Source organism: Nothoprocta perdicaria, unplaced genomic scaffold (assembly GCF_003342845.1).
Source record: "Nothoprocta perdicaria isolate Ctin4 unplaced genomic scaffold, notPer1 scaffold_5, whole genome shotgun sequence".
NCBI classification, from domain to species: domain Eukaryota; kingdom Metazoa; phylum Chordata; class Aves; order Tinamiformes; family Tinamidae; genus Nothoprocta; species Nothoprocta perdicaria.
The window spans coordinates 2,241,825-2,264,975 of record NW_020455754.1 but is presented as its reverse complement, the minus strand read 5'-3'; the positions used below and the strand labels follow the sequence as shown (position 1 = coordinate 2,264,975).

The 23,151-nt window shown below is 39.6% G+C and overlaps 1 protein-coding gene across 2 annotated transcripts in view; it reads left to right on the top strand.

The window, feature by feature from the left end:
• Positions 1–738: 738 nt before the first annotated feature.
• The window catches only part of GABRG2 (gamma-aminobutyric acid type A receptor gamma2 subunit), a 63,297-nt gene continuing 40,884 nt past the window's right edge, over positions 739–23,151 (top strand). Inside the window, exon 1 of one of the 2 annotated variants that reach the window (XM_026047446.1) lies at positions 739–1,047. In XM_026047446.1, coding sequence (XP_025903231.1) covers positions 854–1,047 — 194 coding nt within the window. In that variant the 5' untranslated portion in view covers positions 739–853. Of the gene's footprint in view, positions 1,536–23,151 lie in introns of both variants that reach the window. The other variant, XM_026047447.1, reaches the window with a different exon arrangement.

Sequence of the window (23,151 nt, the reverse complement as noted above, 5' to 3'; positions counted from 1 at the left end):
GGAAACAGGAGCAAATGTTGATTCTTGAATATGCATACATATATATTCTTGTATATCTATTCAGAGATAGTAGAAGAAAAATTGGGAATGCTTAATAGGTTTATATTCTTTTAACGATACTTTTTAAAAGAAATCTTTCTTTTTTAATTCCTTGGGTTGAATAGAGGGATGGGCTTCAAACCGAAGTGGGATGAGGTGACCAGGTCCAGCTCCTGATGATTCTATCTGCACTTCAGTCTTCTGGTTTGTGAGCAGGCCTGGCTGCGGAGGCCTGACGTTGTCTATATTTGCTTTGTGATCTGGCAGCAAAAATTTGGGGGACAAAATTTTTAAGTCCAAAGTGCTGGTCCTAGGCTGCCTCTACACACTCTTCCTCATGGAAGCCCTAAGGTTCCCTGACTTTGGTACTTGCCTGGTAGCAGCTGAAATTACATGTTTGGACAATGGAATTTGGGAAGCCGGTTCCAAAATCCCAGCTTTTGTATTCACCTATTGTGTCCTTTCTCTGCAGCAGGCATTTCCTGCACTTGTCTACCCTGATATTACCAGGGGGAGGGGAGATGAAAATCTTGTATATTCTCCCTAATCCTATCGCACACTAAATCACCTCATTCATACCGACTCCACCAATGCTATTTTCCCCATTTCCTGAGTTACTTAGCAACAACCATCCCTCCCTTTTCCACTCCCCTGATCCATCCTTTTTTTCCTTCCCCTCTGCAATCAGGGTTTCCAGACGGTTTAGAAAAATGAATATGCTCAGCRGCGTAGGGCAAGCTTTTCCTTCCAACCTCCCTTTTTATGCCTGCCAATTCCTCCTCGCTCCCCAAACGAAAACCCAGGCTGCCTGCATATGTGTAATCAAAGGTTAAAAAGCACCCCGGCTGACACCACGCATGTGTTAATCTGTGCTGCAGCAGAGTGCATCATTTCCACTTTGACCTCAGAGTTAATCTGCATTCAGGCAGAGGCTCCATTGCTTTATTCTTTCTTTTCTTTTTCCTSTCGTTTACTCCTTCTCCCGGTGCATCGGATTCTGTTGCATGCGTGAGTGATCCTGTAAACCTGTGCATGTGTGTGCRTTGCTCCTTCCCTTCGCCGCTTTTATTCCGTGAGCGTGTGGATGTGTCTTTTTTTTTTTTTTTTTTTCCCTCCCCGTTATATTATTCCTCTCCATCTGGATGCTGCTGCCTGCTGCCTGAGCTGACATTTTTTGATTATATCTGCAAAGGGCTTGTGCGGATCTAATTTCTGCCCCCCCTGCATATTAATTCCCGCAGCTGGGCGCAATGTATCATCCCACTGACGGGACCTGCTAGGGAGGGGGGGAGAACCACTACCAAAAAAAAAAAAAAATTAAGAAGGGGACGGATCCATCTGCAACCAAGAGGAAAGGGGAAAAAAAAAGAGGGGGGGAGAAAAACAGAGATGATTCCTCTAAATCCAACAAGCCTGGGGAGCCCTGCACTCTTGAATCCTGCATTTTCTCTCAAAATGATGGTGCGGGCGCTTGTGCTGCTCTCCCTCATCCAGCGGTAAGATGCGCTTTCTGATTCTGTTTGCTGGGGGGAAGAGGGAGGGCTGGGGGGGTGAAGATGCCGTTTGCAAATTCGCGGCGCTGGAGCGGGGATGCCGAGGGCTGGGATAGCGGCACTGGGCTCTTCGCGCGCCGGCAGCCGCCCGGGCCGGGCTGCACGTCCATGGCCGCTGCTGCTGCGAGGCGGGCAGGGAGGGCTGGCGGCAGCCGTGGGGATGCTGGCGGTTTCATGGAATTTGGAGCCACGTTACGGAAGGTTCCTCGCCGCGTTACGGCCGGCCCTGGGGCCCGGCGGCTCTGCGGGCAGCGCTCGCCTCCGCCGCGGCAGCCCCAYCATGGCTGTGCCGGGCTCTGGAATTTAGGACCAAGGACAGGGATGCACGGCCCCTGCACAGCTCAGGGCCGCCGGCATTTCCCACGCGCAAAGCGCTTTTGGCGCCCATGGAACAAGGCAGGGCAGATATGGAGTGCTTGCTGATCGTGGAGTCGGTCATGTCAGAGAATATGCACGGCGTCTATCCACACATTCTGCTGGATGTGAAACCCTGCACGCCTGCTACGCGTGCTGTACGCAGACATGCAAGTGGGTAAAGACCTTAGCGGCGGAGGAAGGAGTTTATGTGCAGATGGGCAGAAAGTGTGTGCTGGGGGAGAGCTGCTGCTGCAGCGCGCCGCGGAGCCGCCGTTCCGCACCCCTCTCTGCACTGAGCATCTCCCGGGTTAGGGAGCAAAGAAATTCTGCATTGTAAAGTACCTGGCCTTGAACGCGGCACAGCCTCTTCCTGCCAGACGCACAAGCTCCGCTGCCAGCGATACACTGAAGTTCGTGCCCACTCCCCCTTCGGTTGCTATTCATGGTCTCTCCAGGCAGGATCCTTGACCTTTTCTTCTCCCTCCTAGCCCCTGAGGAACTACCACAGCAAAAAGGGTTTGTTTGCTTTTTAGCTGGTCTGCTTAAGAAAAATCACACCATGTAGTTGTGCAGGTAGGATCTTGTTTCTAAGCAAATTAGAAGGCCAAAACTATTAGTTAGGGAAAAAAGTTGATTTGTTTCTTCTCACACACACTCACACACACACACACAAGAAAGAAGCTTGGGTGAAGAACTCATGTGAAAGGACATGAAAAATGGTTAAAAAAGGAGTAGAAAGTGAGATAAAACTTGGAGAACCTACAAGCAGGAACACTTGATATCTGGAGTAAGGCAGCTGCAAGGTTTCTCAGATTTTGTAAGAATTATTTACAAACACTCTGAATAGAGCAACAGAAAATGAACTTTTAGAGGATTTCAAGCAAATGACCTGCATAAKGTGGAAGTCTCCAGCTGAGGATAGGGCACCGTAGTTTATACCGTTCCCTGTGTGTGTCTCTTCTTTCCCCTTGCAAAGTGTGTTGTTTACACAAACACACTCATATCTCAGATTATCTAACCATAATACTTCCTCTATAATAATCTCCAATAGTTATTTTAACCTATGTTTTTCTTTTCTGTCATCTTGCATATAAACATAGCCAGGAAGGAAATTCCCAAAACTCTTTCATGAGCTTTGAAAGAAAACTCTTTGTAATGGAAATTAATGTTTTATCTCAGTAAAGATTGTGGTTTCTGTTCATAACTATCTGATAGGCAAGATGGTTCCCTCTGACACCTTTCTGACCTCATATTCTAAGGAAGTACTATACAGAGAAGCTATAGTAAACAGATAGTGTTAAAGAGGAAAAAATCTTAGTGCTATATGAAAATATTTGCAGTTCATCAACATAAAAAAAGGATTTTAGTTCTAATAACTAGGACAACTTTCTCCTGTTGTGGATCAAGTCTTAAAACTTTGTTTTGGAAACTCTTTGACAGMGACAAAAGTTGATCGTAGCTCCTGTTTATTTATAAGCAGAATGAAARCTCGTCTTTGTTAAAAACTTAGCAACACTTCAGAGGGAGGGGAACATCCTTTCCTGATGTATCACTTGTTTAACACTTTCAAATTCCTAGAGGCCAACATGACCTAACATTCATACTCCGTGCTCTGCATGTGAAATAACACACAACAGAGTATGCAGAAAAGTTTAAGTAGTTGCAATATTTGGCCAAGTAATAGAACTGATAAAAATTAATTTCTAATACTTTGCAGATTTTTTTTCGATATTGAAACAAACGAGTTATTTCCTGCAGAAGTCAGTTGTTGTACTTCACTGACCTTTGAAAATACTAGAGGAAAACAAAAGGAAAGTTAGGGTATCATTCCAGCCTCACTGAAAGCAACTCTAATTCTAGCACTGACTTCAGCCAACCATGATTTCACTCAATTTGGAATATGTTGTCCTACATCATTGCAATATTTTACTTTTAAAATAATTTAATTACATGAACAGCTCATGGACAACTGTGAGCATTAAGATGTGTTTTTGCCCAGTATATTTCTGTACTGCTTTGCAAATGTCCTGCCTAAAGCTCCCCTGTCAACTTCTTACTCCACTTTACCTGTGAAGCAGCACTGCAACAACAATGCTTTCATCAATACAGGGCTTAATTGGGAGTAATTAAACTTATTTAACTTATAACTGAAAAATAATGTTTTACATTAATAGAGCTCTTTGACCAGCAAAGTTTCTGACAGACTTAAAGYTATAATCTCAGCATTGTTTACATGTAGATGTTATTTGATATTTTTGCATAGTCCTTAGGCCAAAAAAAMCATCATCAAAAATCATGAACAGAGTAATGTCTGGCCATGAAATGTTGGATTGTGACTACTYCAATTAGTTGCTTGTAAGTATCCAAGTAGTCATATGGAAAGATTTTCATGCTGCAGCTAGATATCTAAAATGGAAAACTGGCAAGACCTAGCTTAAAAAAGCACAAATCCTAGCTCAAAAAACTCATATTAACACCAAAATACTCTTGTACTCATGTAAATATGTCTATTTTTACTAGCAGAGTTAATCAATATATGAGTAAATAAAAAGGTTTGCTCCTGTAGAGCACTGGCAGTGTGAACTAGGCTTTTGCACTGTATGGTAAGAGATGTAATAATAATGATTTAAAGGGTCATGAATATCCCTGAAGAGTCATTCAGAATTACTGTAAAGGTTGCTAGCATCTGTTTGGTGTTAAATCTGCAGCTGCAGTTACTTGTACAATAGCTTCCGATACCTTCACATCCTGTATATCACATATAAAGTCAGAGGTCCCATAGAAGTCACCCGGAGCACTGCTAGAATAAGATGTTTCTCAGCAGAAGATTTTTCACATAACAAGGAATAGATTTATGTAAACCAAACCTCRAGACAGATGATGTCAATCTATGCACTCTCTGACTATCACTATTGTTATTGTCTATGCTACTATAAAACTGAACACTTCATGTTAACCAGCTCAGATACTCCAGAGTTTGTTTCCGCAGAGCTGAAAGCTGTCTAGGAGCAGGATAGTCACGCTGCATGAGCATTTCAGGAGTGGCATGAAGGCAAAGCTGCCTTTGAGATGTCCCTTGTCGTGCTGCACTGCTGACTGACATCAAGTACCAGCTTTCATGCTGGGGTACCAGCTCATTCAAAGGAGGAACCTGAAGCAACCATCCCTGTGGTAGAAAGGCTACCAAATACAATGTTCTAAACCAACAACCAGTCAAACAATTAATAAAAAACTAAAATTTGCACTATCTTGTTATTAACAACATGAATGTAAAAGATTACAGACACTGATTCCCTGCAGGAAAGTGTGTACGTTTAGAAATGTGACCTTAACTTTTTTTTTTTTTTTTTTTTTACCATTTGGTTTAACGACTACAAAACTTAGCCATAACTTGCACACCAAAATTCACATATTGCAAACCACTGTAGTTAATACACCAAGCGATGTTAGAAAGTCCTTCAGAAGAGGTTGACTCTGAAAATCTGAGTAAGCCTAACATACGATTTTATCCTTAACTATGGGAAAAGATAGCATCAGAAATTATTCTTTTAAACTAGTATTTTCCATATGATTCATATTCCACGACCTTACAAATCATGCTTTTGGGTGTGAAGCTTAAAGAGAAAAATGTTGTTGATTTGGATTAGCGTTGCCTTCTTTTCCTCTTTATGCTCCATTTGCTCGGTGAGGTATGTCAAGATACTCTACAAAAGTCACTTAAAAATTATACTTTAAATCCTATATACTTCAGCAATGACTACCACTTCCTCAAAAAAAGAACTGAATGAAGGACTCAAGTCAAAACCYAGCACCGTCCTGCACCATGGACAGGTATGAGCCCAGTTGAAGCTTGCTCAGTACCCTGCAGCTTCTCTATCATTATGTTCAGACACTCAAACAGTAAAGCCTCATATGCTCCTAGATACAAAGACTGTATTGGAGTACTAGTTTGTTTACTCATCTGATTATTTTTGCAAGCAATCAAGAGAATGGCAAGAGGCCACTCTGATTCTCTGCTTCACTGCTGGAGTCTGAACCTGGTGGCCTTGCCTGCAGCCAGGCATGCACAGAGGAGCAGAGAGACTGTGAAAACAACAGAATATGACACTACTGAAGGGCTGACTCCATTTGAAAACGCGTTTAGAAAATATACATATAAAATAAATAGCTAAGGAAGGGATTTTGGAACTGAAGCTTTTTAAAATGTTCGTGCTTCCTCACTGCTCTAGTGCTGTACGTGTTTCATGGACATTTGTTGTACCATAAACTCCCTTAAACAGAGATTTGACTGTCCATTTTCCCAATGATGTCTACTAAGAAATCAATGCCCTGCCCTATAGGTACTACTGAAAATCTCAGGAGTCATAGGAACCTCCTCAAATGATGGCCCTAACTTCATCCCCTGCTTGGCTCGCTGAATTCAGCCAGTTGTTGACATAAAAACCAGGACCTACCCAATACCATTTCTTATAGGTAGTTGTGTGTTCCTATGTAAGAACTGGGAAATAACCCAAAGTTAGATTATAACTCAGTAAGAACCCTCAGAAAGTGTTTCTTACACTGCATAATGCCTTACTCTTCGCAAAAAACTTTCAACCTACATCCTTGCCAACTGTTCTAACAAATGTATAAAACACTTCTTTATTTTTTTCTCTCTCTCTGTATCAGGGTGAAATTTATTCTATAAAAAAAATTAGCACAATATGTATCAAGTACTTAAACTCCACTTCAGCTCACAGACCATAATGCAAATTGATCTCAAGGGCGCACAGGTCTTGCTCTGGCCCTCTCGAAATAAAGGAATTTCTCATTAAAAACAGGACTTGTTTTCTGTGAATTGAMGCTCTGAACAAGAACCTGGGAGGCTTTGTGGCAGTAAAAAATACATGTTTGTTTATCTCTTTTTAGACAAGATGTAACAACCGATGACAGAAATAGATATCCAAGTAACTTCACCAGAATTAGAGGTGCGCCTCAGGGATCAAAGGTGGAGGTTGTTTTCCTTGAACAAGTTACATGTGCTATATGTTGACTAAAAMCACTAAATCTCTGCAGGAAGAATAGAGAAAGATGCACAACTTCYAGAAAACAAGTCCAATAAGTATAGTCAGGTAACAGTAAGAATTATTAGGGAAGGAAAAGCCTATTTCACAGAATGATATTAAATACAGACTTATTGAGCACTAAGAAAATTATTAAATACGATTACGCTGATGAAAATATCCCTCAGTAGAATAGACAGAATGAAGAGTTATCTTAGCTGAAGGGTAAAAGTGTTGTGAGAATGGAACAGCATAAACTGACCATTCTAAACATGCTGATTTTAGGCTTTAGACTCAATAYTCATTCTGATGACTCAAAACCTAATGCTCACTGCATGTTTCTATTTCATACTAGATTACAGCCCAAACTATAATGATAGTAATAAAAGTATATCATGAGAGTCTCAGTTCACCTGATGTATACACCTATGGAGGCATATTACTTTTATGGGCATTCTATTTAAATGAATTCCTGTGTCAGATGTGTTCCAATGCAATCAGCAGGAGATTCTGAAAATACAGTTCTTATAAAAATCCAGTTTTCAATGTATAATGTACAAAAGTAACCTGCTTGGTTTGAAAATCCAGTTAAAAATTTTTTTTTTCTTTGCTGTATGTTAGAAGATGGAAACATCATTTAAGTTTATCTTTGGAAACTAGAAAATAATTTTTTGCTTTTGCTTTTAAACATGTCATGCAAAGTGTTAGAAATTCTTATAGATCAGAAAGTGTAACCATCTCCTTCAAAGTGAGAGTGAATTTATATGAAAACGATAATAGTTTTTTTCATCCATATGGAAAAGGAGTAGGCAGAAGGAGATAGTGGGTAGATATTTTCACAAGCCCCAGCATCTGCCAACAGGCAGAGATAAACTGAGGTAAAGGAGGGGTGAAAGTGGTAGGTTGAGAAAGCAATTGAGGGACCAGTGAGAATTCTATCTGCTATGATTCTGGTACAGTTGTGACTAAAATTTGATAGAGGAGTCTCATCTGAGAGAATATCGGGTATACATTCTCATACACAGTGATATCCTCTTATTTATATAACTGGGTAATACTCTAATGTGACTTCTGTTACATAGGAATCAAGAGGAGAGTTTGGTGCTGCTGGAAGCCAGCTGTGGGGAAAAGTAACTCAGTGATTGCTTAAGTGTAAGAGAAATCAAGGAAACACCTTCCCATACAAATGGCTATCTCAATTGCATAATGTTTTACCATAGGATGTCCCAAATGAAACATTGGCTGGGCTGGAAACTTAAAAAACCCACTTTTTTTCTATGTGGTAGGGTAGCTGCAGAGCCCAAAGGTTTATATAGATAAAAAAAAAAAAAAAACAAAAAAAACCAAAAAAACCCCACAACCATCAAGACCCATTAAATTCCACAGGAATATTTCATTATAGGAAATCTCCATTGGCAGGTCTCTGGGAGCTAAGAGGCTTTCCCAGGGAAGCATTACTCTGTGCTTGACCTGATCTTTTGCTCTTAGCTGGGTTTGTGCTACGGGCATTTGTCAAAGGCAGGATATCATCAGTGCATTATGCTCTTATGCCTGCGAAGTCATGGCAGGTAATAGAACTTCACTTATTTATACAAGATTCTCAATGCAACATATTAAGCATACGCTACTATGCAAGTCAAATTTTCTTATCTATAAAATCAGTTATATTTTTTTCAGATTTTCTTGAAGGATATTTTCACACATAATTATTAATGCACAAGACAATGTGTAGGCTTAACTGTGAAATCTCAGAATTACACATGAAGCTTAGTGTTGCTTCCAAAAAATAAAATTTTCATCTGTTTGCAGACAGCCAGTGAAACATTAAAGGAATCACACTTTAACAAAACCCAAGCCAACGTATATGGATTATTACCATAAACAAATGTCAATATGTGGCAAGAAAAGTATTTTTTAAAAATGGAGAATAATGACAGTTTTGAAGTAAATGGCATGAGAAGAAGATATCTATTTTTATGCTTGCACTAGCTCTTTCCAAATGATGTAGGTAATCATGTATGAAATTGTATTTTTTACTGAATGTCATCGTGGAATACAGTGTGAGTCCTTGAGATGAAAGGCTAGCTGGTTTCTGAGCCATTTACCTCTGGTTCTATCGAGTGATGACGAGAAAAGCATTTTAAAGAGGACCAATCTCATGCTTACCCAAAACAACCCTCCAACAGAATTCCCTGGAAATCAGAGGGTGATACCAGAAAATGAATGTTTTCCTTCAGTACTGATATTGTGCATCATAAATAGCAGTTCTGGTCATATGAAGCTTCTGTTAATCTGTAGTAAGATATCTTCAGATATAAACAGAAGTCTGCCTGCTGTGACAGATTGAGGATTATCTACTAAACTGCACTTCCGCTTAATTTATCCTGCAGAAAAAAATGTCCCTTATATTTCTTTACAAACAAAAAGAGAAAAAGAGAAAGAAGGAGAACAAGATGAATTAAGAACAATTAATATTAATGAGGCAATTTTAGAAACTCTTATTAAACTAATCAATATATTATTCAATGTATTATTTAGTACTACTGCACTTGTGGGACCCTCTGGCTTATGCATACTTAAGAGAGGAACTGTGCCACCAAACCACRCTGAGTTAACCCCAAAACAGTGAGATAAAGAGACCAGTCATTTCTTGGCCACCTTTTACAGAACCACAGAAGGATGGTATAGGATTTACTCTGCTTTTTCTCTCCACAAACTGATGAAGACACAAAAACCTGTTAATCAACACTGTTGATTAATACTAAATAGGCTTCAACCACGTGTACATCAAATACTGGTGCAAGGAAGGGAGACTAGCTCATTGCGAGGGCTGCATAATCACTCTAACATTTTCATATCCTAAACTATATCTCTGGTTTCAATCTCTGCAGGCCAAAGGGTCATTCTACCTAAATTAAGGCACTCGGGCTGCCTCTCTATGCTGAAAAAAGAATCACTTGATCCCCAAAAGTCAATAATAGTCCTAGATTCAAGTCACAGGCTCGTGTGTATTTGGAGCAATGACTACTATTTTAGAAACAATTAAGAAGTCACGGCTCCAAAGAGATACCAATCTCAGGGCAAACAAGCACATAGATATCAGCGAATGAAGAATGTCACTAAATAATCAATATACARTTCAAGTTACAGTCAGCTTGGCTCTCTAGAGATGCATCACTGACATATAGATGGGTCCATCTTAGAGGGACTTAATATGCAAAATAAGGATTTTACAGACGTTATGAACAGAAGGCAGAGGAGAAAGATACAGATGTGATTTATAGAATTAGAATTACACAACGTTTTGAACACAGTGACAGGAAGCCTGGTGTTACTTCAAAGAAGAAAGTAGCATGGGGATTCAGAAAGACAAGCTATGTGAACAAAACAACAGGTAAAGATGAAGATTGCAGCACAGCCTTTTGTATGAAATGAAGTTATACTGTGTATATGTTTYGGAAGTTAGAGGAAAGGGAGATTGAGTGCTCCTATGAGAAGTGAGAAAACTGATAGAGGTTCTTGGTTAAGCAGTAAAAGGAAAGAGAAGTTCCCAAAGTAACTCCCTGCTCAAAGAGCTCTGGTGAAAGGAGCGGAGATGCGGTAAGAGGGTTTGGGAGAGATGGGGATTGAGAGCCATGTAATGGTAATTACAGCCAAGAACTGTCTTAGTAACTGAACTTGCAAATTGTGTAACTGAACACAGCAACTGAACTTGTAAACCCTCTTCTCCCACGTAAAAAACTGAAATAAGGCATTTTGCTCCGCAGCCAGGGAGGCCTGTGAACCCAAATCTGTTTGTGTATTACAATTGGGTTTTGTAAAGTAATAAAGCATCACTATTTTTTTGGAAGAAGRGTGGATTTGGAAGAAGGGAAAGTGGCCAATGGTAAAATGCTTTGAAGAGTAAAATTAAAAMTACCGCATTTTTTTAAAATTTTACCAAAAGTGTTAACTAGTGCCAAAGGCTGCATTGTAGTGAACAAACACCTATGGATATTTGTAAGATTTGGGGGGCAAAGACAATCTGCTACATTCATAATGTTTTTGACTTTATTTTTCTGGTTTCTAAAGGCTAGGCTCAAAAACCTCACTAAGCTGCTTTAAAGACTTAAATCATGTGCTTAAAATGACTTAAAACCTTAATAAATCTCTAATGTAGCACACGAGATTAAGCTACCACAAATCTTTAAGGCAAAATTCTTAACTTCCAAGTCCAGTGTAACTAATCAGGCTCCAAGCCACATTTAAGAAGCAGTCATGGGCAAGATAAAAATGTTGGGTTTTATCCCCTGGTTGTCCTCATACTGAGCCACAACTTTGTCCTCTTGATATCAAACAACTTGTACAGTACAAGTACAATACAGTACCTGTATTTTCCCCAGGTGAGGACAGGGTTTGTTTCCTCTCACAACATGCCACCACTGCCAGAGAGAGTTCATTTCTCAGTGATAGCATTAACCATTCCAAATTACTCCTTGCTATTAATATCCAGCCATTTTTAACGCTTGACTCTGGGTAGACTGCTCAATAAGGATTGTTTCTATAGTGAGTTCCAGAATTTACTATTCAGTCATCTACGGATTATCTGGGTAAAAACAAACCATTTATAGATTTGAATTGAAAGGGGAATAATTTTAACCTTAATGATTTCAGAAAGTGGATTTTATTTTAAGCTTCTCAATAAAATTTTTCTTTGGCCAGAGACCAGGAATTTTAGCTTACATGGTAACTTTGAAAAAGTTCTAAATGTGTGAAGATTTTTATAGAGTATTAGAAGAGAAAATTATTTGCAGCTTTAATTTTATCATTCGTTAATGGAAAAAGAAAGAGGAAACACTATATCTGTAAAATCAATTATTCTGTTACAGTCCCCAAAGCAACATCTCTCATTCTCTCTATATTAGATAATCAGCAGAAGTGATTTAATTTATTATAATAGGTATTCAGATTAAAGAATGAGAAACATCTGTTACCTGTAATTTTGTTTCCTACATACGCAATGTTCTAAGATCCTCAATAGAACAGTAATGAAAAGATATAATGAAAAAATAGAAGCCTAAAACCAAATTATATCTGACCACAAATAGTACGTATCCTAAACAAGACTTAAGTAAGACTGGTCATTGGAATTTGCCTACAACACCCCCACCCAGCACGTGAAGAATGTATTTCCCTACGAGAGACCTCACGTCTGCCAGAACGTGGCTGAGAGGCAGCTGAATGGGCGCAATCCTGCAAGGTTCTCAGCGTTCTGGTCTGCAGCCAGGAAAGTACATTTACTTCCACTGAAATGTTTATTAGCATCTCTTCTGCACCAGGACCACAATATTGAGCAATCAGCAGTGAGAAGAACTGAAAATCCTTAAAAATCTGACAGATGTGACCAAAAATGCCAACACTGCCAATAAGTGTATTCAGGTTACATTCTCTATTCTAAATTATTTTACTGGGAATCTTCCACGGAAAACGGTTCCCTGGCTTGGCATAGTACCTGCTTTTACTTAAAAAAAAACACATATATTTTCAGTGTCATATTCGCCAAAGTTCCTAGAGTTTCAGGAGAACAAACTGCATTTAGAAGCTTCCAGCTTCACTGGCTTCCTGGGGAATTGCTTCTCAGTAACACTCTGCCAAGGATTTTGCATAAGTCTGTGCCTCCAAAGAAGGTGTTTGACTTGTAGCAAATGAAACTGAATTTATCTATATGGGAAATAGGCTCTAAGCAGTAAAACAAAAACAAACAAAATCCGTGCTTAACTTCTGCTCATGTTCCATTAATTTTGGAACTTTGCCCTCTTTCCAAGTTATCAGATCTCTCTCCTCCCTGATGGTCCCATCTGATACCCATGCTAGTCATGAAAAACCTCTTCCAGCTTTTACAGATCAGTGATGCAGTTTGGGTAAAATCCACTGCTGACCAAAGTTCTCACCGAATCATCTGGGTTTTGTCAGGTGTTCTACATTTTTTACTCAAGGCCCTCTGTATGGAAACAAAACAGATTCCTCTCTGTCCGCAGGGAATCTGCCTTTTTCCCAAACCTGCCACGCTCTGCTGTCCTGAGACTGAGTGCCCTAAAGTGTCCTCATGGATCTTGCCTCAGGCCTCATAAACTCCACAGCTCCTAAAAATGCCACTACGTGCGTGTGGCGCTGACGTCTCTGAAACGGAGTGCCCAAGGCTGGGACGGGACTAACGCAAGACAAGTGAGCAATGTCAGGAGGCAGCAGATGCATCTCGGTGCTTGGCCTCGAGCCCAGTCACCTTTAAAGCTTCCTGCTGGTGCAGTGGCCTTGGTGGCTCCCCAGGATCTTTGAAAAAGGGGCCAAAGAAACCTGGGGGGCCTGGACACTGCGTCCTGAATACGGGGGCATTTTGGTTCATACTTGAAGAAAGCTCTGCAGCACTTTCACTGCATGCAGTGATTTGGCCACAGCCTAAAGCCGTAGTGAAGGGGAGGAGGGCTAAAAATCCTCTTACATAACCTATCTGAAGGAAACATTTCYACCTTCGTGTCTCTTTTTCTGTACTTTATACACTTCTCCACAGCATCTTCTGCACTCTGCATTATTACTCTGCTAAATGTACTTTGAAACTCTACTTACCTGAGTCTGCATCTCTGAGACCTTGATGTAGTTTTGCCCCTCTAGGAATTTCAAAAATAAACCAGTTATAGTTGTACCTTGTAATCTTTGTTCTCTGTGAAGTTTTGCTTAGTAATAATTTTGGAATATGTTTATGGCTACATCTACTGCTATTTCTGACCTGGTAGCCAATTCCACACATTAATCAAACTTACTTCTATGCCCTTTCTGCTTGTGCTCCATTGCTGTTCTGATTCTTGCCCTCTTTCTGAGTTAGGAAGCATCTGTCTTTCCCTGTCCCTGAACAYCTTCTATTTCTGAACTGAGCTGCTCAGTTTCAGAAAACCTTGCAGTTTTGTCCCTAAAAATTTCATTCTTCTTGCAAAAACAAACTTCTCTGTTTGATCAGTAGTGTAGCAGTGACCATTAATAAAATAAAATTTCAGTATTTATGAGGGAAAGCCAGGAAATGTGTACCAAATTATCTCTGGAGGAAAAGGGAAAGCCTGGAAAATATATGTTTGTGTATATGTGTGTTTGTGTGACATAAGAATTGCTCCTGCTTTCCTGGTGTTTTGACTAGATTTAACAGTCACACTTAAATATAGGGACTGGAAGAAAGGGTTTGCAATGATCATTACGCCTAATGTCAAGCCCACTCGAACGTCAAAATTCTGAGAGCTAAGTAGCATTTACATGTTATGTGTCTTCATTTTCACTTATCAGAGAGTGCTAGAAGGGGCAAAAAGGAGAGATAAGACACCAGATGGATGAATCCATCCTCAGTTTCCTCTCAACGAAGTTGCTATCTTATTATTTGTTACCATCATTAAAACAAGTTACCATTTTTTTCGAAAAAGAATGTGAAGTTCTCACATAAAAAGCTGAACATAATTCATAGTGAAATCCTCTTTCTATGGAATACGTAGCCAAAACACACATTTCAACACACATTTCACTTTTTTTTTTTTTCCTTCTCCCTATACCATGGCCTTTCTTTCTGAGATTTTATTCCAAAATACTCATCATCTTGGGGGCATAAATAGCAAAGGAAGAGGTTGCATCAATGTCACCCTGGAAGGGCCATTTGAGAATAAGCGTGTAGCCCTGCCACCCAGCATCGCCACTGCTAATGACAGCCCTTCAGCTTTCTACTGAGTGCGCAAGGCCTCAGGGCTTGTCAGGCCTGCTCTGTCTGAACTTCCCTTGACCTCCCTGCAGCTTCGGTTTACTCAGTTTAGCTCTGACAGCAATTTCTCTAATTGACCAGCTGTCTATGGCTAATTTGCTTCACTTCAGGTTATCTTTGTGTGGTGCCACCCCAGTTTTAGGTGGCGAGCAGCCACTCTGCGTGGAAGGAGGCGTGTACAACTAACACAACGACAACATGTAGAGGGTTTCAAGCCTTGTATGACAGTAAGAGCATGAAGAGGTGGAGATATGGGACACAACATACAGAGGTGGAGACACGGGGTGATATGACACAGGGCACAGGCCCGCACTGGACATCCCACGGCTAAAAACAACCCAACAGTCAGGTAAAGGAATTCAGACCTGCACAAAAGAACGGGTAACAAGGTGAACACAGAAGTAGTATCTAACACRGGCATCGTACACAGTCAGCTCTCGTGGAACACGGAGCAGTAGGCTACTGAAGAAAGAGCTAAGGTGTAAAAACAAGTTAGCAATATGCAAAACTGAGACTCACATAGCACTAGTCTTCTTCCCCCCCTGCCCCCCAAAAGCCTCTCTCCAAACTGAACAAACATGCAAAAAGTCCTCACGTACCTGAGACGCCTGATCTCTTGCCCTGAACCAAAATATTAAYGGAGAAATGCCTTGTAAAGAACACAGCAAGCAAGGAGCAATCTAACAACAAGTCACAAAGCAGCAGCAGAAGTGTAGGAATGAAACTGGATTCCTGATAGTCTCTTACTGTGCAAAGATGGAAGAAGATTTCTGCAGATACAGATCTATCAGCTCAGATGCTACCTGGCAAAATCTGTCTCCTCTGACAGCTCTGAAAAGAACAGTTTCTGCCCCTAGCAATTATGGTCTACAACATCCAGAGACATTTTTTTATTATTATTACTCTGTTGCTTGATAATAATCACTCAAGTCTTCTGAAATAGATAGTTTAATCCACAAATGCTTTTGGACATGCTTTTCCATTCCAAAGACCTCAAACTGGAAAAGCTTCATAAATAACATTTTTGGAAGTGATTTTTAAAATTATATCATTGAATAATTTATTTGAAAAATATTTGCAGAACATAACAGATCTTCCCTGCAGAATAGCACTGATATCATCTACCATGGGAAAAAGTTCTGTAGTTCCTTTAATGGGGCAGTGCAAATAGAAGAATTCTTCAAGAAAGACAGCCATTCCCTCTGAGATAAGCAACTAATATCCTCTCACTTAAGAATGGGAGACTGAAATGCAGCTCTAATGGTACTATTAGATTATGTCCTCAGCCACTTTTTTGRGGGAAGTTTTCTTCTAATCCAATGTGAAGGAAGAGACTTACTACAAAATAAGGAAAGGTCAGAAAATTTCCATTGAATAATCCTGTTGGGGTGCATATAAACAGAAAGGAACTGATGAACCTTACCCTAAAGCTAAGGGTTAAGGAGTTCTGGACATGAAGACATCCCAATAACACTACCAACAAAGGAAAGTCCATYAGAATTCCAGAACAAAACCAACAGAGGCCACTTTATCAGAAAAGAAAATTACACCTGGGCATATTCAGCCACACTTGTTGACAGGCATCCTGCTCAGATGACACAGAGACATTAACTTGCCACTTGCACTCTTAATGTATCACACATCTACACTGTGATCAGGACTCAACTCCACATCCACCCCTGCACAGTCTGTTTCATGAGCATGAGTGTAAATGGCGTCTTGCGTGATATGAGTTAGTTTATCTGGGAACACACGAGTTACTACTGGTTACCATACATTAAAAATACAGTGAAATGAGAAACGTTGTTAAAAATAAAAAGGACCCAAACAGTTTAGTTTTCACTATTGGCTTATGCTCTTTTTATGTATGAGTTTTCATGATTTGATTAAAGAGCTGTGTGTGAAAAAAAAAAATCCTCTGTCAATTCATCTCTTTCTTCAAGACATATTTCCATCTGTTAAACATTTCAGTAATGATCCTTCCATGATCTGAAAGGAGCAAGCAAGAAGAATAAACAAACAAACAAAAAMTACATGCTATCTTTTTAATACATATTCGACTGCTCCCCTGATCATCGCTTGCTTTACAGAAGACAGAGGCTGTAATGTGGCTGCTAAGCCACATTCCCAGAAACACAAGCTCATTTCTAGCAAGGCATGGTCAATGATTTTTTTTTTCTTTCCTAATACAACCATTTGCCATCACATCTACTCTCCAGCAAAAGCAAATAGTAAGAAACATATTTGTGCCTATGTGGGTTGTAAAACTGATATAAACTTAGATGCAAAGACAATTTATCTTCAACACCTTTCAGAAAAAGGATATGTACAACATGAGAATAGACTTGTTCATAGGCGATGAGGCGTTAGTCTTAGGTAAAGTCAGGAGAGGCAGTCCAAAGGGGTCTGCAGGCACGAGGAACACGTTTGTATGTAATAACACCACACAAGGCCATGGAATAAGAAGTTCGATGCCCTGTGTGAATCAATCAGGAGGAGCGGGACCAATAGGAGACCTGAGGAGAGTGTTTCCTGGGCAGGAGCTCTGCTGAGCAAGCCCCAGAGGGGAGCATTTGGGCAGAGCTGAGGACAGGGCTCATCAGGGTGTGAATGAACAGCGTGGAGTGTCTCTATTTGGACCTATAGCTTAAGACTGACTGACAGTTTGACTTGCAAACGAAAGGGAATAAATAAAAATGTTGCCATATTGGATTTAGCACACTAAGAAACTTGTTTTGTTTACCTGTCTAAATACATGAAGAGCTTAATTAGGCCATTGACGGTCCACTGACCAGAGCAGACACTTTCCATCTTGCAGCATCTGCGCTTTCTCACAAGATGAGGATCCCCACAAAACTGAAGCTGCTCCACCAGTYAACAGCACCAGATAATCCAATAGCTGGCACTAAAGGAGACAGGTTTGGAGAAGAAGGCTCCTACTGGCAAGCATTCCCTGCAATATCCTTGGCTACAGAGGTGCTTCAGTACTGCATATTTACACTAAATTTCAGCACCGATTTCCTAATGTAAAATCAGTTATTTCTCACTTTCCCTTATTTAAGTCATTAATATTAACATCCTAATTCAGCCTTGTACAGTCCTTACAAGGGGACTGTAATCTCTTCTTTATTCTGTGCTGGAATATTCAAGATCTAATTCTTTATGTCCAAATTGCATTGTCATTTCTGTTGGATTATATGCTATTCTAAGACCACGATTATATCATACTGATGCAGCAATAATCTCCAGGTCAATGACTTTTTTAATGTTACCCAGTAAAGAATATGCAAAAAGAAGAAAAAAACAAACACTTTGTTTTCCCATGATTTTTTTTAATGGAAAAAACAAGAATCATGTCCAAGAATTGGCTCTTTAGATAGGGGATAGGCAGATCTATGGCATTTATTTTCTTCCTGATCTTAACTACTTAAAAAAAAAAAAAAAAAAAAACTGTAAAACTGGTGAAGCAAATGAACTTTCTTTTTCTTTCTTTCTTTTTTTGCCATTCTAATTGCTTATAACTTTGCCTTTCCAGTAATATTTCTCACAGGATTGTCAGGCACAAATCACCAGGTGTTCTGTGCAATCAGGTATTATTATCCCAGTGTTTATTATATGACTTGGCTAAATACAGCAAGTAAAAGAACACAGGTCCTTGAACAGGGATAAACACACTATGTTCCTTACTTTCAGGCACTACTCTATTGCATTTTGCCRTGTACTGGGATACAAAGATGGAAATTCTCTGAAGAATTTGTTTCTAAAGATAATTTATAGTCTTTTAAAGTTGAATTTTAAAGACCATATCCCTGAGCAAATGAAAGGTATTCTAAAAAAAAGTTCAGGAGGGTTATTCAATAAGCAAAATTGCTGAGATTTGTAGCATCGCCCATGTTTGATTTTAAAAATTGCCAAATAATAGTGTGAGGTTGACTACATCATGAAAAATTGATCCAGAAGTGACTTCTCTCCGGGTAAAACTGTCATGCTGACAAAATACAGAAAAAAAAGTTGTGCAAGTATTCTATCAAAACATGAATAAGAGTCCCTCATAGGATACTTCAAAGCAAGAACCTTTATTCTCTCATCTTTCAAATTTAATAAGCAAAAGCTTTTGTTCTTCAGAGTTATTGTTGTTTAAATAGACAGCTRGAGGATACTTGTGTTTTCCTAATCTTACTCCCTGAGATTAAAACTAAACTCTTTGCGCCTCCTGTTAAATCATAGTGAGATTTTAGAGCAATCTTTTCTACCTTACTTGGGAAGAGAAATTTTATATAATGTCAYTGATGACAATTCGATACAATAAAATGCAGCCAGGAAAGATGGTGAGAGCTCACACTAAAAAACACCAGGTCAGATCACATTTTCAGTAATGGCCACTAATTTCACTCCATTTCTTGAGTTCTGCCAGCTATAGCAGAAATCTGCAGGAGCCGAGTAATAGCAAAAAGAGACAATCATGCCCAAAGTGCTTCAGATTTCACATGCAGAGATGTATAGAACAGTTTTAAAAAGGAGAGAGAAAAAAATAAAAGAAAAACAAAAAATACATCTCCTACAGTTCGTATAATTCCAAGGGTATATCTTTTACAATTAGATAGAAGCAGAAGATAAACTTAAGCAAAACCTATGATGCAGAAGATATCTGAGATATCATTCATTATTCCTTCATTTCTATCTAATGCTTACTTTCCTCATGGAAACTCTGGATGCCCTAAAATGCTTGCCATTTAAAAGCTGAACGATAACAACCACAAGAAGAAAAGAGATATAAGTAGATTACATAATTTCCAGCAAATCAAATGTAAGACACATTCAAAATCAAATTTCAGCTCAAAAAAAAAAAAAAAAAGGAAAAAAAAAGAAAAGAAATAATCATCTTAAGTTACAGGACTTGTCTAAATCATATGATCACATCCTAGACTCCTCCAGAGTTCCTGTAGGTATAAATGATGCTCTTGTAGCTCCGGCTGCCCAGGATGAATGCTGTGTGCTTGCTTCCATAATTGTCTCGCCTTTTCCTTACTGGCTATGCAGGTTGTTTCATTCTTCTGTCTTTTCCTTGACTCCCTAGGGGTAGCATATATTTCYTATCTTTGCCAGAAGGTCTCATATTGTAGTGTAATTCCATTTTGGTCCAATATATCAGTCTACGCTGACAGAGCTGAAGATGGCAGTCCTTTATCAACCTACCCTGCCAATGTGCCTCAACTTTCTGCCACAGAAATTGCTTCCAGATTGTCTAGAAAACAGACATTTCAGTCTCCATGCCCATTTTGTCCTTTTCTGAGATTGCTAATGCTAGTGTTTGCTTTAGGTAATTTTGGCAGCGAWTGGTCATGAGTCCATTTAGTTTATACTAAAAATATGTAAGGCGTGACARTAACCTTCATTTTCATTCTCAACTTAAATATAATCAATTGCATAGATRCAACCAGTCACAAGCCCATTTTTCAGTAGAGTGAATTCTGAGTAGAAAACACAGCAGATACTMTAAAACCAGGACAGCACTCTCAAGAAATACATCTCAAACTTCTTTTTTCCCTTAAAGCATTTCACAAGCTTATAGGCAGCAAACAGAACTTAAACTAGGTTAAACTTTTCACTTTCAACCTTTCTATGTAAACACTCCTGCTCTAGTCAAATTCAGCTGACTTTGCATATATGGAAAACAGATGCATTAAGTGAAACTACCAAGGGCTAAGCTTTATGATGTGGTAACGAGCAGTAGCTAATGTTAGTAAATGTCTCGGGGCAGACACAGAAAGGCTGCAAGATAAACCAGTGTGCTAAGATTGACAGTTTTATAGGGACTAATAAAAAACCTGAATGCCATGCAATATTTTAGTAGAAGTCAGTGAAGAGATTTAAGAACTGGACCCTGTTATTTGAAATGGTTGGCAAGTGCCAGGGAGGATGATGTGAGATGCTGAATGGCTGCAGGRAGGCCTGTAAAACCCACAGCAGGACATTGGGGGCTGTGTTGTCAGATACCATCTTATACAGTGCAAGAATCAGTGCAAATATTCACAGGAACTGGGCCAGGCTTTAAATATCCACGTAGGCACCGTTTTCAAGGATGACTTGGGTTAGACTGCTTGAGTGTTGGCAATCCCAGRTCTCCATGTACTCTGTCATCTTCTGGGGATGCTCATCTGCATTGCTGCAGTGATTCCTGCACTTAGAGCACTCATTCTGCAACCTATGGCCTCAATCCCTATTTAATCTTAAGTGTTTCCGCTATAACTATTTATTTTTGGGAATTGCCACATTATTTCTGTGCCCCTTTTCCTGTTCACTCCAGTACTTCAATGACTGAGAACCTGAACTTTGGTCTGCTATTAAGCAGTGCTCCTGGTTGTGAAAGCAAGCTGACAGATGTGGGCTGTTTCTCACTTCCAACTTCATTTTCTGTTATGTTAGCAGGCCAGCACTTCAGTTCAATCACTCCCTGAGAAGTTTAGAGAGGTTTGTGAATGTTTTAAATAATCTGAACAGTTCAAGGAGTGACAGCTTTAGTTTTATAGCAAATAAATGACTGAGTACAGATGACCTACTTAAAATCCCACCTACTGAAACCATTAAATAGAGCTAAAACCCATTCGCTTTCTCCTTCTTGATGAGGGTTTCCCAAACCTCCTTAACCACATGACTTTGTCAGGCATCCCAAATACAACCAATTCACCCTTAAGACCAAGTCTCATCACATACATCATGTAGCTACATCATGTACATCATGTATCTACTGTCAGACACATGATACAACTCCACTGTCCCAAAAGTTGATAAAGATCTGGATTTTTGTCATGTGACAGCTTTACTTTTATTTGCATAACAAAATAAAACTTGGCACATATGGTCCTTACAAGGAGTCCAGKTCTTTTCCAAGGTCAGATTATTTCTGCTACAGAAAAATCCTTGTTTAGCAGATAGTACACACAGGTAGTACCTGCACTGCCAATTTAAATTCATTTTTATATAAGAATGATATGAATTTCTCTGTTTTTCTAACTCTGTGTAGAGTTAGAAATTACTGATTCATTTTCCAGTCTCCTACATAATGTGATAGATACATTCCCTCTGCCAGAAGATAGAAATACCTTGTTTAAGTTRACATCCAGTTTCTCTTTGTTGAAACCTGAGGATCATGTGGCTGTGTAAGTTACCGTGGGAACTTCAAAATCAGTTAAGCCCCCCTGATAATGATTAAACTGCTGGAGTTCATGTCCCTAGGAGCCCCGGGATGTGAGGAAGGCCAGGTTAGCTGGCACTGGGTAGTGCTGTCATTCCTCACAGGTACGGCTGCTTATTCCTATGCCAGTGAAGACCTCAAGGAAAATAAAGTACAAGTAGCAGCTTCACAGTGGTGGGGGTGTGATCTTTGATTACAGAAGCATAGAAACACATACTACTGGGTGTATGCTTTACAATTCAGTAGACTTATGTGGGTGTAAAACTGAAATAAATTGGTGTTCACTGCCTCAGTGCAGCCTTCCAGATTTCTCCGTAGAAACACTTCTGTTTTTACAGACTTCATCTTTATTAAGAAGAGTTCGTGAGTACAATAACCTGCACTATGAAATCCTCCTAATGCAGATAACAGTAAAACTACTCTCCATGCTTCCCCTGTATCCGCTGAGAATCCACCAGTATAAAACCACTGCAGCTACACTACATCCTTTCATCAGATTCGGGGAAATTATTTGCTCTCAGGTCTAAGACATGGGCTTGCTCAGTAAACAAGCTTTTCTGGGGAAACTCAGACTATAGCATTGAGTCCCCTATGGCTCTTCTGCAACATAACTGCCAAGCAGTGCCAGACCTGCTGCCCATCAGCAACATAGAGCCCTAAGGGGAAGGAGCAGGACTGCCAGAAACCTTTTCTCCTTGGATTCTTAACCCAAAATTATCATCACACTTTCCATGTCCCTTCATGGATCTTGCAACCACTGACTCAATCTCCCTCTTCACTCTTTAAGCAGAGCATCATCTGGGGCCAGTGAGTTTTGTGGCTGATCTAGGTAATAGCAAGTAAATTATTTGGGACAATAATCTTTGCATAATATGATTTACATTTTGGAGAAAAATGAAGGTTCATATTCTAGTGGGCATATAATAGTAGAAAAGAAAACATGCATTATTTTTAAGGTAAAGATAGGATGCCTCCTATCTTTAGCATAGGCTGGAGCCCCAACTTCAGGTTTAAGCATAATATACATACAACAGAATCAAAAAGTGAACAGGGAGAATTTGGCCCATGGCTTTGCATAAGCATTTTCTATTTTAATTGAGGCAGTTTTGCTTAAAATGTGATCCACTATCAACAAAGGACCATATAGATACGGTTACACTTCTGCAGATACTGTCACCTCCTGAAAATACTCCA